Here is a 16,809-nt window from a genome sequence, read left to right as displayed (position 1 = left end):
GACTCACTTTGTCGTTGAGTGTTAGGGGGGTCGTTTTGGGCGACTCATTGTGTCGATAGCGGACTGGCCATATAATGGTCAACGTCATTAAGTAGTATGTGGCTGAGCGCAGGTCGATCATATGTGTAATAACTTATGGACAGTTCATAGCATTTCTTAACAAAAATGAAGATTTGGTCCATTTTTTTTCTTTGAAAAGGAGCTAGGGCACCATATTGAACACATTTGGCTAGCGAAGTTGCTGTGACCACGACATTATCTTAAATATCTAATGATACTATTCTAATCCCCGTGATGTTGCTGACGTCACAATATATTGATTGGGACAATGGAAACCTTAAACCCGCCACAGTGGCGATGACTACTGCTAATTACTGATGTTTTGACGTATTGCATCGTACGGTATGATTAACAGCTCATTGACAATTTAAGTCATTTGGGGCCAATACTTTGACGCATTTTTATCATTCTATTAAAATAGCTATATATGTTTTCTTTAAACATCATATTTGTGTAAAGAGAATTTAATAAATGCAGTTAAAGTTGGTATAAAGGTAACAGAGTTTTTAACGGTTGTAGCTTTGTTCAGGCGATGTGAAGATGCCAGTGTCACTGGTGAATTTTGTCCCATCAATTATGCCACAGGGCCGAACAGCTCCCTAGGACGGACATGCGCGCGCCGAAGTGGTCGTTCAGGACAAGCGGTCTTTCTCGGTGCCGTGTCGAACATTGTATGGCTGAATAGCAACGAGTCTTCATATAAATAAGTAACAAGATGACCGCTGGTCAAACAGATCACAACTCGGATCGCATCCATAACGATTCAGTGATAAGTGAGCGCTTTCATTTAAGTGGCAATATCTGCAAAAACTATTCCAAAGAAATTAAGGTTCGTCAAACGAAAATCTATGTCAAATCATAATACATTTTCAACTAAAAAAGTACTAGCCTGATAAAAAAAATGTCTAGCAACTGAATTAGTTTTTAATAAACCGATGTGCAATAATATATAGTGCGTTTTTATCGAACCGTTTCTTGGTTACAACGGCCAAACCGACCTGACCATGAAAGAGCAGGCTCGCCGATTGAACTCTCCGGACTGACCACCCAGACACCATTGTTAGGTAATAATGGCGATGATAAATAATTTAGTCCTTGTCATCCAGACTCTTTCCCCTGTGACGTGTGTCCTGTTTATCGACTGCTTGGTCCTGATTTCGTACATGTAACTTAACGATGCAAGCTTCAATACTGTGATATATGGGGAGGCGCGAATGCCCGATTTTTTTCATAAAAACCACTGATTTCGAATTTCCCCTATTAGCACTCAGCACAACTTTAACACAGCTAATAACCTTAAAAAAGTCGTGGCGATCACATAATTTCGAATATTCAAGACAACGGCGTATGCGAGAAGTGCGCGCGCTAAATTAAGTCACATGGCTACCCAATGGAATTTGATACCAGGGATACTTACATATTTATGTATGTACTTCCAACAGAATCTTCAGCGACAGCAACTTCAAATACAATGTAATCAGCTGCTGGAACGATAAGCGAAGTCTTTTCAAATAAAAAATAAGGTAAATTTCTTTCCCCATTTCTGGATATTTACGTCCGTACATTCTCAATCATTAGTTTTCAATTGCTACGGTTACCTTGATATTAAAGGACTTGTTTCCAATACATGTCGATTGTTGACAGCAGAAAAATACAATACGAGGTTTTTCAAGAGACGAAGATTTATTAAAATTACAGTAACGTGATAAAGTGAACCATTCCGTGTGCGATATAAAAGATTGAGATGTTCGGTGCTTGTTGATATGGTAACAGTTCCGTTGTCACTACCACGGTCGTTATTTTGAGAGCATCGTAATTAATAGAAGCTAAGGCCAGGACTTCTACGTTTATATTGATGACGTAGTACACTACTATTGATGACGTAGTACACCATACATTTTACCAGAAAAAATAGGGGGGTTTAAAAGTATTTGTTTGATTATCAAATGTATAATACCTCGGAAGACTTAGCGAATGGTTATAATTAGATTGGAAAAAGAAATCTGAAGAAAAAAAAACAGGTTAAATATTAATCTTAATTTCCTTCATTGAGTATCAAAAATAGATATTCAGATTATATCTAGCAACCGATGGTCAACATCATCATTTATTCACATCGATATTGATTTGTATCAGATACTGACCACAATAAACTGCTGACCTCTGAGCACGTGTCGCCAAAGCTTGACCACACCGGGGGATTTGTCCCTGCCGTATCTCGCTGATCTGGCTCGTCAATGGCCGTTCTGTACAAGCCTTTGTTTTCATTGCTGAATATTTTTGAGATGTACATTTCACCCTTTTTTTTTTTTTTTTTTTAATTCAGAACGAATTTACAAGTCTTTCAAGATAAGACAGGTGGTGATGACAGGCACCTGACACTGACGTCAATAAGGATTAACTGATAAATAACAATTAAGGTTTTGTTTGGATAGGGTCTTTGCTCTGTGAACAGTAGAATTTAATTTTAGACAGATTACAATTTAAGTATGTGTTATTAAAGTCACAATACGTAATATCCAATATAGTGAAGATCAGAGTTTGTATCAATGTTTTCTCAATTTCGGATTTCTAATCACGAGACCTTTTTTTGATATTTAGGTTTGATTATAACGACTGTTGTAAATTCCTATCTTTTATTGAAGAAGGATAATTAAAACTTAAGTCGTTTAAGGGGTGAACGACATTTATGTCCACCCTAAATAATTCGAGAATGCTGTTTGCACTTAAGATGGAAAAGGTATCCCGTACACACCTATTGTAAAGATTTACATAGTGTAGAGTAGGAGTAGACAAGCTGTATGACGTCATAAATATGCTATGTATCACTCAGGAATGGCAACATCTTTTAGATTATTAAAAAAATGATACCGTATAACAAAGTAAATGAAATAATGAAACATTATTTAGAAGTCTAAGTGTCGGATCGCACGCGCAGTCAATTTCCTGTGACGTCATGTATGGCGTCATAGTCAATTGAGGATTGGCACAACTATGGATTTTGGAAAAAGTTTTTTCTGAAGACGTCATGAAATGGACATCATAACCATTCGTAATTCCGTTGACCATACAATAAGCTAATAAGGGTCTTTACCTTTGGTGTATATACATGTTCCGAGTGGAATGACTTCTCGGTAGCAATTGTCATGTGATAACGGATGTTTAGGAGGGTACTGTCAGCTAAAGAGGGTCCTAACCCCTACCCACACTTACAGATGCAGATAATTCCGGCAGTGATTAGACTGACTACCATGGCCAGCTCCTAATTTTTTAATTGCTCAACTAGATTCGAACACCAAATTATCTCCCACTGGTTGGAAATACCCTACGGGACGAAAATCATGAAGCTCAATTGTATTTATAATTATAATATTCTAGAGACCGAGGGGGGGGGGGGGGGGGGGGGGGGGGTGGGGGGGGGGGAGGGGGATGTCAGGCTAGACTGTAATTATGCATCTAACTAATCATGAGAGGGAACCAATGTGTAAGGCCGATCCTTATTAAAACCACAGGGACATGAGAAATTTCTACTGTTTGGGTCTATTTGGAACTATTTTAGTCACAGTGACTTGAACATTTGTTACAGTCTATGGACATATTTTGACCTACATGTGTGCATAGGGCATTTTAGGACATATTTTGGGGAGGGGGATTGGGGGATGCTATATCATATTCGGTAAAAATAGGCTATATTTGATAGGTAGGGAGGGGAGTTATCTTCACTGAATGTTAATCTAGCCTCTTAAAACGTTTTAATATACTAAGAGATCACCAAATTCTCAGGTCCCTGTGATACAATTTTTTCTCAGGATATATTTCTATCGAAAAAGGAGTTTTTTTTTTTTTTAGATTTCAAAGATTAAAGACATTTTCGTCCATCTGATAGAATTACTTACTTTGTAAATTATTAAAAAACATCATGTTGATTATCTGGAACGAGAGGCGACCGGACGACCACGAGCGAGCTATTTTTGTAGGAGAGGACAGTTACACCTGTCCAAAGTAGGCGTCTCATGTTATAACAGACATAAATCATAATACTCCCCTTTTCGTTCTGTAAAAATGAATCTTACACACGGATGTGCAATAACTCAGCGCGGTGCCAAAAATAGTTTCCTCTGTCCGGCGCGCGTGCCTGTAACTTGTGTAGTGAGAACCATGTATCGCTAGCTCGTGTTTGGATACCGCTGTCAGAAATCGGTTCGCTCCTTACAAGTTTTTCATGTAAAATTTCGCATGCAACTGTGTAACTGGCCTCGTCCCTCGCTCTGCTGTGTGCGGAACGAGATCTACCTGTTAAAATCTTTCATCTCGATGGAGTCGTTTGCCAGTAGTGATAATGTTATAGATCCCTCGACTCGCTAGAGAGAGACTCTGTCAGTGTGGAGCTATCGTAGTATTGTTTACATCGTAGCGTGCTTTAATATCCAAGAGGACTTTCAGCAGTATATGGCTTTTAGATGTGAATAATGAGTTTATGTAAACTCGACGGGGATTTGAAACAAAGGATTTTACTGTGGTTTTTATGGGACCCCTTGGATCATGGAGCATCGCTATAAACAATAGTATATACATGTACAGTATACAAATATATTTATACTTAATTTTGTCCGCACACGAACACGTGGAGTTCAAGAGGAGCCACTGCAAAGCACTGTAACAGTTTTCATATCCGTGAGTTTTTACGTTCGAAGGAAGAAGAGTAGTACACAACGTTCTGTGTTTACATCACCGGAAAGAAAATCCGGAATTCCGCTCCGGAATTGGAATCCGGACTTATCGTCGGATTGCTTCCTTCTTCATTTCACTGATTTGAGGTCAAGAGCACATTAAGATTTAATATTTATGCTATAAAATACTTGTGACATTGTGTAGCTGACATTGGATTAGACAGTATTTTTTCCGGAATTTTAAGCCCGATGGTGTGTTCAAATTTGGAATCTAGTGTCAGTTTGTTTAGTTACATATCACTCAACATTAATGTTTGTTGTGTTCATGCTCCGGATTTTTAAATTCGAGGGTGTGTGTCTTCGAAACCCTCCGAAGTATGGAAGTTGACGTCGGAAATGGCGTCGTATACTGAATGGACCGATAGGTATGTCGACGCTGTGAACGTTTAGGAAAATATTTTGATGTGTTAAAAAAGGACCGATTTTGTTGATAGAGGTATATATTATTATTTTTAAAGCATATTTTTTAATTTATTTAAATGTTATAGATGTCATTAAAGTACAAATGCGATATAATTCCTGTGGGAAGTTGTTAGATTATATTATCGTAAGTTGAATATTGATGATAGCTAATTGCTAGATCCGTACGTCGTATGTTGAACAGTGATGCGTACTGCGAGATCTACTATAGACATTTTAAACCATCAATGGGAAAAAGCAGCTATACATACTTACTGACCGCGTGGGGACGGGCCACATCGTGTGATGCCTGCTTTACCCCCGGGATTGAGGAGGGGCGCACACAGCTATGACAGTCCCTGGACATCACAGCAGTGGGGAGGTGAATTATTCTTTCTGGGGCAATATCTACAACGCTTCCGCCTCTTTCAGGGAGACCCACCCACCGGGCTGGAGTACACAGGGTCGAGGAATAACACATGGGATTTTTCTATTGGTTTTTACTGTCATTGGAAGTACATTTAATGTTTTTATGATCGTTGCTATTGTCCCAAACAGAAGATTACGTACAGTGAGGAATATATTACTTGTCCACTTAGGGGCTGTCGGGTTAGCTTCGTCCATACTGACCACACTTTACGCTGGAGTGGTCAGCTTATGTGGGTATTGGCTAGGTGGTCAAAGTATGTGTCACGCGTACGGATTCTTACAATCATCCTTTACGCTGACCAGCGTTTGGACAATAGCCGCTCTTAGTTGGGACAAATATCAAACTATTGCGTCGCCATTACATCATTCCTTAACGGCAACTGCGCGTAAAATGACGTCATTATTTTCTGTGTTCTGGGTGAGTGCATTCATAATGGCGTTACCGCCACTTTTTGGCGGGAGTTCCTACATTTTCTCACCTGTAACGGGCACGTGCTTTATAAACCACCTGGATGTGTTAAGTCGATGGTATGTGGGTATACTAGTAAGTGCTATGTTTTATATACCATTGTCTGTTATGATCTATTGTTATACACATATATTTCGCATAGCACGAACGCAAAGCAGCAGAATCGCCGCGACCATGGTTCGAATGGCATGTGTCGTACAGGCGCCTATAGCCCTTAACACACAGGCTACAGCCCCACTATCGACGTCTATTAAGGGCACAAAGGCTATGCTTACCATCCTCCAGCTTGTAGGAGCTTTTACACTAACTTATATACCCTTTTCAATCGTTATATTAGTGGAAGCTGCCGCCGGAAGGAGGCAGGTAGACCCTATGTTGGTTTCCATAGTAACGACATTATTCCAGGCAGCGCCGATGATCAACAGCGCCATCTATGGTATACGAAATAAAATTTTACGAAATTCTTTTATACGATATACAAGACGAAAAGTACAATTGTTTTGTTATAAAGACAAACGTAAAGGAAGTGTTAAAAGATCGTCGTCGTTCCGAATGTCCTTAATGCAGAGAAAATCTATTCATCAAAACGGAAATGCTCAAAGTGGACATTTACGAAGGACTCAGTCGCTCCAGGTTCGACATCTCAGTGTTCCTAGATCAGATATAGTAAAGTATGAGAGTAGTGAAAATATTCGTAAAACTCGATCATTTACGCTTCAAAATGGTCACGCATTTGCCAATGAAGATGAGGAATGTTGTCTCGCACCGCCGCCATCTTTAAATGATTTTGATGACGTCAAAAGTGAAATACTGATCATGAAAAAAGTGTCTGACACAGAAAAAGAAAAAATGATGGATAATAACGACAACGAGGAGGATGTTATCGACGACGAAGAAGGCGATGTGGAGGAGGAGGAGGAGGATGACGTCACTCTGGATAATGGATCAATGTGAAGGTTGTAGAGGTAAGTTGTTAAAGATAAGTGGCATCGCGGGGGGTCGAATTAAGAGGCAATAGCGTCAATGAGCGTAGCTACATCTGGTGTTGGGTATATGGTTCAACATGCCCTGGGATGGGTAAATGGGGGTTTGGTGTACTTCAGGTCCCCGGATTTACTAAGTTTTGTCAGTTTCTTATTCACTTAATGCAAATTCGTGCATTTCACTACAAGATATAAATTTGAAATATAGCCGTTTCTGGTAGTTAAAGGATCAACTACCAACCGATACATACAATTTGATTGGAATTTTTTTCCTCGTTAGGTTCCATATTTATTCTATAAGTGAACTTATTTTCAATTATTGCTTTGGTCTTAATCGCCAGTTTTTTTTAAATGAAAACTATGGAAAATATATAAGATTTTTTTGATTTTTTTGGGGGGGGGGGGGCTATAAAAGAAAAGATGGAAAAATCTATGTATCATACTTAGTTTTGATGCAGTGTATACTGGTAATTGTATTGTAGGGGCCGCGGTGGCCGAGTGGTTAAGGTGTACCGACACTTTAACACTAGCCCTCCACCACTGGGTTGCAAGTTCGAAACCTACGTGGGGCAGTTGTCGGGTACTGACCGTAGGCCGGAGGTTTTTCTCCTGGTACTCCGGCTTTCCTCCACCTCCAAAACCTGGCACGTCCTTAAATGACCCTGGCTGTTAATAGGACGTTAAACAAAAACAAACAAACAAAAGTATTGTATATTGGTCGTAGTTTCACGTTGTCGATAAGTGATTTTCAAATTAGCACAAGAGTTCGGCAAATCGATAGACCTATATAGGTTACGGGTATAACTAATTTGCATACATCTTTGACTACAAGTTAAGTTGTTACCTAAACCAGTCACTAAGATACCATTGGAATAACATTAAACGGCCATTCCTTCGTTCGGACATCAGAAACATATGTTATTTCTATTGAGAAAATCTATGTCCGAACTATGATTGTATGAGTGTCTGTGCCTTCAACGCCGAAATGAACAGGGAAAAGGCGTATCGTATAAATACCTATGTTTTTGCGGTAATTAGTTATACTTCGGGTCGAATTAAGAATTTATTTTCAGGACTCATTACTCGAAGGAATTATCCTGAGAGCAAAACTGCCTTATTAATGTAAAGTTTATAATTTTTACTATTTGGGGAAAAAATACAATTTTTCCAGTCAGTTTAATTTTGACGACTTAAACTTCACTAAAACGAAGGGATGCCCCTTTAAAGCAAAATTATCGACCAGTTTTACCAAGTCATGCTTTCACAAATTAAGATAGTTGTAAACTTAATATCTGAAACGCATATGATACACGACATGGCTTCACAAAAGCATTGTCTGTTTCAATTGATATTACTTATGATACGTGAAACTTTCTGTTACCTTGAATATCATGCGAGAAATGTATTTTTATGTTGAAAGTCAGTAGGTAATTAATATCGATAGGATATATATTAATTAGTTGGCGAGAACAGTCGGCAATATCTCCTTGATGACGATTATAGCAGTGAAATAAAACAAAGTTAGATATCTTATTCACCTCGATAGTTGTTTTCCTGAAAACCAAGGGGCGGCGGTGACCGAGTGGTTAAGGTGTCCCGACACTTTATCACTAGCCCTCCACCTCTGGGTTGCAAGTTTGAAACCTACGTATAGGGCAGTTGCCAGGTTCTAACCGTAGGCCGGTGGTTTTTCTCCGGGTACTCCGGATTTCCTCCACCTCCAAAACCTGGCACGTCCTTAAATGACCCTGGCTGTTAATAGGACGTTAAACGAAACAAACCAAACCAATCCTGAAAACCGGACACACATTTTTTCATGCGAATATCGTAGATCATATGACTTTAAACTATAAACTGTTAATGGCCGTAATAAACTGCCACTGTTTGCTCTGAAACTCAACAGAACGACGGTTAGTACCTCACAGGTACAAAGGTATTGATAATTTTGTTCATAGACATTGGCTCGTAAAATTATTCGGCGGAGTCATCTACCTGTGCCTTTAAAGTTTTTTTAATAGCGAGGAAGTCTTTAAAGCGATACGTTCTTAATTTCTCATGTAAAAATAAATCTTTTTAACTCCTGCGAGACTTGACTCGCCGCATTAACGTTGTACATACGATAAAGCATGGGATATACATGTATTTCAAACAGAGCACAAAGCCCCGCCTGAAATTAACAACAGGTGGTCTTTTGTCTATGTATAAGTTTGTCTATTATGCTATACAACCAAGCCGCTCGTCGGTAAAACAGTTGCCCGTTTGAAAATATCTGCTTGCTTGTCTTATCCTGTTTCGTAAAGGAAACATGTTAGTACATTTCAAGGCCTCAATCTGTTCTTTGTTAAAGAAATCAAATTGTTGAACATGCTCCGTTGCCGAGCTTATGAGACTGATTTGAAAAGTGAGCTACCAATCAGAACACATAAAAATTATGTACATTGTTGTGATAGTTTTGCGTCCTTGAAACAAGTTATTGTAAATGTCGATGCGTCGTGTTTCGCTGATACGGAGAAGACAAAATAAATCAGAACTGCATCCTTATCAGATTTTTGGAATAAAAGCCTTCTATTTGCATTCCAGTGCCATTTCAGCGAATGACATTCAATTTGTTAGATTGGTATCTGGAAATAGGATTGAATCCTTCTCTAGTTGTTTATCTTGTCAAACAAGTGCTCGTTATTATATAACGGAAGAAAGATCCCATTTTGCGTTGTTAGTCAATTTTTAAATTTCCTCTTATAATTGACATCACATGGATCATGTTGTTTTTCCTTTATATTTGGCGTCCAATGGTTCATGTTGTTTTCCTTAATATTTGGCGTCCCGTGGTTTATGATGTTTTCCCTTTGTATTTGGCGTCCAAAGGTTCATGATGTTTTCTCTTTATATTTGGAATCCCAAGGTTCATGATATTTTTCCTTTATATTTGGCGTCCAATGGTTCATGATGCTAATATGCTTTCCCTTTTTATTTGACGTCCAATGGTTCAGGATGTTTTCCCTTTATATTTGGCGTCCAATGGTTCATGATGTTTTCTCTTTATATTTGGCGTCCAATGGTTCATGATGTTTCCCTTTATATTCGGCGTCCAATGGTTCATGATGTTTTCCTTTTATATATGGCGTCCAATGGTTCATGATGTTTCCCTTTATATATCGCGTCCAATGGTTCATGATGCTTTCCCTTTATATTTGGCGTCCAATGATTCATGATGTTTTCCCTTTATATATGGCGTCCAATGATTCATGATGTTTTCCTTTTATATATGGCGTCCAATGATTCATGATGTTTTCCCTTTATATTTGGCGTCCAATGGTTCATGATGTTTTCCCTTTATATATGGCGTCCAATGATTCATGATGTTTTCCCTTTATATTTGGCGTCCAATGATTCATGATGTTTTCCCTTTATATTTGGCGTCCAATGGTTCATGATGTTTCCCTTTATATTTGGCGTCCAAAGGTTCATGATGTTTTCTCTTTATATTTGGCGTCCAATGGTTCATGATGTTTTCCCTTTATATTTGGCGTCCAAATGGTTCATGATGTTTTCCCTTTATATTTGGCGTCCAATGGTTCATGTTTTCCCTTTATATTTGGCGTCCAATGATTCATGGTGTTTTCCCTTTATATTTGGCGTCCAATGGTTCATGGTGTTTTCCCTTTATATATCGCGTCCAATGGTTCAGGATGTTTTCCCTTTATATTTGGCGTCCCATGGTTCATGTTGTTTCCCCTTTATATTTGGCGTCCCTGGTTCATGATGCTTTCCCTTTTTATTTGGCGCATCATGTTTCATGGTTATCTCTTGCTGATTTTGATTTTGATCGATTCAGGGCGTTTCTCGCTTTGATAGTACTTGCGTTCCTTAGTTCTGTTCACGATGTTTTCCGTTCATTTAGCGCGTTGGGTCCCCTCCATGACTGGGTATGGTCTCTTTTCCGGAGTACTCAGTGTTTCTCTATAATTTTACTGTCAAGAATGTACATAACATTTCATTTGTCTCTAGTGTAATGAATGATGATTCAAAGACCAAAAAATAAAAATACTGATAATAATGAAAAAAAAACGACATTAATTAAAATCTCCAAGGCTCCCTGGACGCGATAAAATTGTCCAATTTTAATACATCGGCAACTTAAATTTCTTCAGAAATCTCATTTCCTTTCTAAAGAAAATATGTTTTTCTTCAATCGATTTCAAAAGGAAATATGAAAAAACCGATCACCTTTTATGGGGTGTGATTCCAATGCTTGAATGTAAATATTCTATGGAGCCACGATACTTGTCTAGGATAATTACAATCGTGGATACGCAATCGGAGGAAATTCCAACCCTATTTTTTTTTAAATATGACAAAAATAGACAAGTTCAAATTCCAAATCGTAGACTCAATCAAATTTGAGTGTTTTTTTAATGAAGAGATTGCAGTAATTAATAATTACGAAGGCGTAGTTGTATACCATCACCTCGTGTTGATATGTCAATTTCACGTCACGTGACTATCGATACTTATGATACACGCGCGCACATTAGAGCTAGTTCGTTGATGATTGTGGTATAAGTCCCGATGTTAGTTAGATATATAATGCAGCGTTTGGTATTTGTGTAATAGTGAACCGCCCTGTCTGATCTTAAGATAATTACATTAAGATGATTAACTTACATACAGGATAATTAGCTTTAAACAATGCACATGTATATGGCGCGATTCCATGATAACATGTATATCCATGATAGGCTTTAAATGTACAAATGTCGTTACAATTATTTGTTACTTTGCAAAGCTACAACCAACATGTCATAACAACAAAATGCATCAATATCCCTGCATCTGAGCAAAGCAAAGAATTTAATTAAAAATCGAAGCCAAACATTTCGTGTAATAAACGGCTTTCTTTAGAATTTGCAAATTACCATGAATTGATGGGCTGTTTTACACCACGTCGCATGTAGAGTTGAAATTTTATATGTGTCATTTGGTTGATTTTATTGACAGCGCGTGCAAAAGAGGTACCAAATAACTGATGACGTAATTTTCACGCATCATGGTGGCTTTTCTTAGTCTCTTACGGGATATCGTTTAGCGAATCGACTTTTTCTAAATTTACGACTAGGAAGGTAAACTTTATGCGCTTTTAAGCACATAAATTTAGATTTAGAATCAATTTAACTTTGTTTATAGCATCAATACTTTCCATAAAGCAATATTAGGCGTTATTTGGGAGTCAGTTACGTCATCATTTCAACATAGTACGCAATGTATAGGCCTCCTGAATATTGTTTACACAAGAAACACATACTACAGAACACACAGAGAAATAACAGAGAACACATAGAAAAGTAACATGAAACACATAGAAAAGTAACAGGGAACACAAAAAAAAGTAACAGGGAACACAAAAAAAGTAACAGGGAACACACAGAAAAGGGAACACAGAGAGAAAAGTAACACAGAATACACAGAAAAGGTTCAGGGAACAACACAGAAAAGTAACAGAAAACACAGAAAAGTAACAGGGAACACACAGAAAATGAAACACACATATAAAAGTAACACAGAATACACAGAAAAGTTGCAGGGAACACACACAAAAGTAACAGGGAACACACAGAAAGGGAACACACAGAGAAAAGTAAAATGGAGTACACAGAAAAGTTTCAGGGAACACACAGAAAAGTAACAGGGAACACATATAAAAGTAACAGGGAACACACAGAAAAGTAACAGGGAACACATAGAAAAGTAACACGGAACACACTGAAAAGTAACACGGAACACATAGAAAAGTAACACGGAACACACACAAAATGTAACAGTGAACACACAGAAAAGTAAAAGGGAACACACAGAGAAAAGTTACACGGAATACGCAGAAAAGTTTCAGGGAACACACAGAAAAGTAACAGGGAACACATAGAAATGTAACAGGGAACACACAGAAAATTAAAAGGAAAAAGGGAAAACACAGAAAAGGGAACACACAGAGAAGAGTAACACGGAATACAAAGAAAAATTTCAAGGAACAACACAGAAAAGGTACAGGGAACACACGGAAAAGTAAGAAGGAACACACAGAAAAGTAACATGGAACAAACAGAAAAGTAACAGGGAACACACGGAAAAGTAACATGGAACACACAAAAAAGTAACAGGGAACACACAGTAAAGTAAAATGGAATACACAGAAAAGTAACAGGGAACACAAAGAAAAGTAACAGGGAACACACACAAAAGTAACTGTGAGTATACAGAAAAGTAACAGGGCACGCAAAGCAAAGTAACAGGGAACAGTATAAAGTAATAAGGAACCACAGAAAAGTAAAAGGGAACACACAGAAAAGTAACATGGAACACACAGAAAAGTAACAGGGAACACACAGAAAAGTAATAAGGAACACACAGAAAAGTAGCAGGGAACACACACAAAAGTAACTGTGAGTATACAGAAAAGTAACAGGGCACGCAAAGCAAAGTAACAGGGAACAGTATAAAGTAATAAGGAACCACAGAAAAGTAAGAAGGAACACACAAAAAAGTGACAAGGAACGTATAGCAAAGTAACAAGGAACACACATCGAACAAGGAGTAAACAGAAAAGTAACGGGGAACACACTGAGATTGGTTTATTTTGTTTAACGTCCTATTAACAGCCAGGGTCATTTAAGGACGTGCCAGGTTTGGAGGTGGAGGAAAGTCGGAGTACCCGGAGAAAAACCACCGACCTACAGGTCAGTACCTGGCAACTGCCCCACGTACAATGTAGGTTTTCGAACTCGCAACCCAGAGGTGGAGGGCTAGTGTTAAAGTATCGGGACACCTTAACCACTCGGCCACCACGGCCTCCCTACACACTGAGAAGTAACAGAGAACATTTAGATGTTAAAAAATACGCTGACATTTTCATGTGACGAGCAGGGAACTAGAGTTACAGAAAACTAAGTTCAATCCCTTAGTATCACTAAATTTGTTTCCATTGGTTCCATGTCATATATGTTTTCTCTAAACAAAAGAAGGTTTATTAAGAAAGAACCAATGGAAAATCAAAGGTGTTTACGTCAAAGTAATAATCGATGAATTGCTCGAGTAAAGAAAATGGTCAAGACATTCAAATAGCCATTTCAATCATTCGGAAAATCTTAAAAGGCAAGAAACTTCATCGTGATACTAAACATGTAGCAGGGGCCTTATCCAACGTTGTGGGGCTTGTTTATTTCAAAAGGAAAAATAATATTAACAAACTTTAATTTGTGCTATTAAATAAATTAAAAAGCTCAGTTTGAAGCATCAGACTTTATGATTTGTTTCTCATATTCTTCATTTTGTAAATTACATCAACCTTTTTAGAACCGTTCGAGATGACTGGTGCGATTCTTTGCGATAAGTTCTATTTTTAGTGACCTAATAAAGGTTATTTTTGTTTTTGTGATTTCTGTTAACTTAAAAACTGTAATCCGTCATCATCATCATCTCCAAAGTTGTCTTCATTGAGGTCAAATCATCGGCAAATTAGAAAAATACTTAAGCAACAGATGATATAACCGATGCGTAATGCTCTTCAAACCAATGGAAAGACATTGTCTAAATCGCCTCTTGTTGTATTAGACACAAAAAGCAAACTTTGATACAAGCGTTTCACCATTATTTTCAATTAGAGGAATGGGGAGCTTGTTTAAGAGTGGGAAGGTTCTTGAAATTTGTAGAAGTTCCAAAATATAATAGAGTAATATATCTTAACAAAATGCCAGAATTATTTGTTTGCCAAAACATCTGGTGTTTGACTGCAAGTAATTCTAGAAGCTATAGACCTGTACAGTCGAACATAGCGCGTGTCTGTTGATGTAAGTGCTTTGGGATTCGCGTTAAAGATGCAAGCCATAAATTTTGTAATGTATTTCAGAAGCCTCAAACAATTAATGATTTTCAGAGTGATGGTATCAAGCGGTTTCGTACCAATTCGAAGGTTGGGTATGTTTCGGGGGGTCACAAGGGGATACATCAAAATACATACTCCATTCCTTATTTATTTTTTCCTTCCCTAGAATTCATTGTTCCCCATACCCAAATAATTTCTTCTTTAAAAAGTTCGAAACTAAAGTACAACAATCTTTTTTTTTAAGAAATTATATACATTGTGCAATATTAGGCGTTTTGTGTTATACTAGATTTGGTTTCATCGTATTTCTTTGGATAATTATGCTTTATGTCTCAAAAGTCAGAAATATAAAACTTTCATTTGACATTATAGAAAGTCTGAATTGGTTTGGCTGTTTCTAGGAACTTTGACATTTAAAAGTCAGTCTATAAAGAGTTTGAATACCAAACCACCGGCTTACGCTTGCAAATGCTTGTATTTCGTATCAGTTGCGAATGCTCTTCTTTTAATCGGAATTATATGCAAATTGCATCGAGTAAATGGTCTTATTCAAATTCAAGAAAGACATTATCAAAGAGAGCATGACACTTAATCATGGATATCATTGCAAAACGATTCCTACATTGCTTGTGAAATATGTAATGTATTTTACGAGACATCTTAGAATTGTGCACCTTCCGGAAACAAAACATTTGCTTCTAAATTTATAATTTCTGACGATGGTAAAATTGCAAAATGTGAAGTAAATTAAATCAAGATATTCTGTTTAGCATTTTACTGACGCCTATGAATTTTAACTAAATTCTGTGAGAATGTAAAAGTCAACGTTCTGTATTATCATGCCCGTTGCTTTTTTCATGCAATCTTTTCTCTCAGCTGAAAAGTGAAACAAATTATCATCTAATTAAACGAAGACACAAATTTCGTGGTATTTTATGAAATATTCCTTCGTACAACTTGAATTATATAATCAGACCGCTGCCGATTCCGTCTGGCAGATTCAAGAATTTCCGTGTTTTGGCAAACGGTGTTCGTTTTCCATTTAGAATATCCCAGGGATTTCGCACCGTCATAACTGGTGTACTTCACTTTAATTTTTTTTTATATTTAATTTAATTTAATAAATAACATTGTCTTGCATCAAAATTTTGATATCACAAGAAAAACAAAGAAAGTAAGTTTTTATATTGGTTTGATCTCTGTTGATTCATAACAGAAAAGAAATGAATATAGTTTTTATTTTCAAAAAATCGTTAAAAAGGTTAACCATACTTTGGTTTCCGAAACTGACGTTTTTATCTACCAGGAAACAGGTAACTAATTAGTGTCGGCTAAACCAGTTTTACTGCTTCGCGTATTTTTAACATTCTTTATTTACGGGGCCCCTGGGGCCTGGGCTCCAATGTACGTATGGAAATTTCTGCTTAATAATATACAGTGTGACCCCGGCCCCCGGACTGCTCATCTGCAGATCTGATTTTAAGGATATTTTATTGTTAACATGACAAATGGATAAAAGGCAAGTTCCTATAACTTACATCTGCTTAACGTATCGACTTATATCAGCTAATTATATTATGTGTATTGTAAAATCAATTGTTTGGAATTTCTCTTCAAATACATTTTTAAACTTTATTTTACTTAAAATCCTTTATATTTAAAAGATTGTAAATAAAATCATACAATTGAATAGGACTTTTTTTTATATAGGAAATAAGTATTAAATACAGATTTTTTGATGTGTAGCAGAAAGTTATATTGATTTCAAGATATTGAAATTTACGTTGCAATTGATTCCAATTTCAATTTCAGATAATTCCTTTTTCCTGTCTTATCAACCAAAATATTAATAAGTTTATGGGC

General features: G+C 37.2%; 1 protein-coding gene across 1 annotated transcript in view; it reads left to right on the top strand.

Annotated features, from left to right (window-relative positions):
- The first annotated feature begins 4,317 nt into the window (after window positions 1-4,317).
- Window positions 4,318-16,809, top strand: part of LOC117333730 (G-protein coupled receptor 161-like) — a 55,104-nt gene continuing 42,612 nt past the window's right edge. The window contains exon 1 of the mRNA XM_033893154.1: window positions 4,318-7,052. Within this exon, the coding sequence (XP_033749045.1) occupies window positions 5,539-7,041 (1,503 nt within the window). The 5' untranslated portion in view covers window positions 4,318-5,538 and the 3' untranslated portion in view covers window positions 7,042-7,052. The remainder of the gene's footprint in view (window positions 7,053-16,809) is intronic.

This window comes from Pecten maximus, chromosome 8 (assembly GCF_902652985.1).
Source record: "Pecten maximus chromosome 8, xPecMax1.1, whole genome shotgun sequence".
NCBI classification, from domain to species: domain Eukaryota; kingdom Metazoa; phylum Mollusca; class Bivalvia; order Pectinida; family Pectinidae; genus Pecten; species Pecten maximus.
Note: the sequence above shows the minus strand (reverse complement) of the source record. Positions and strands in the feature narration are given on the sequence as shown.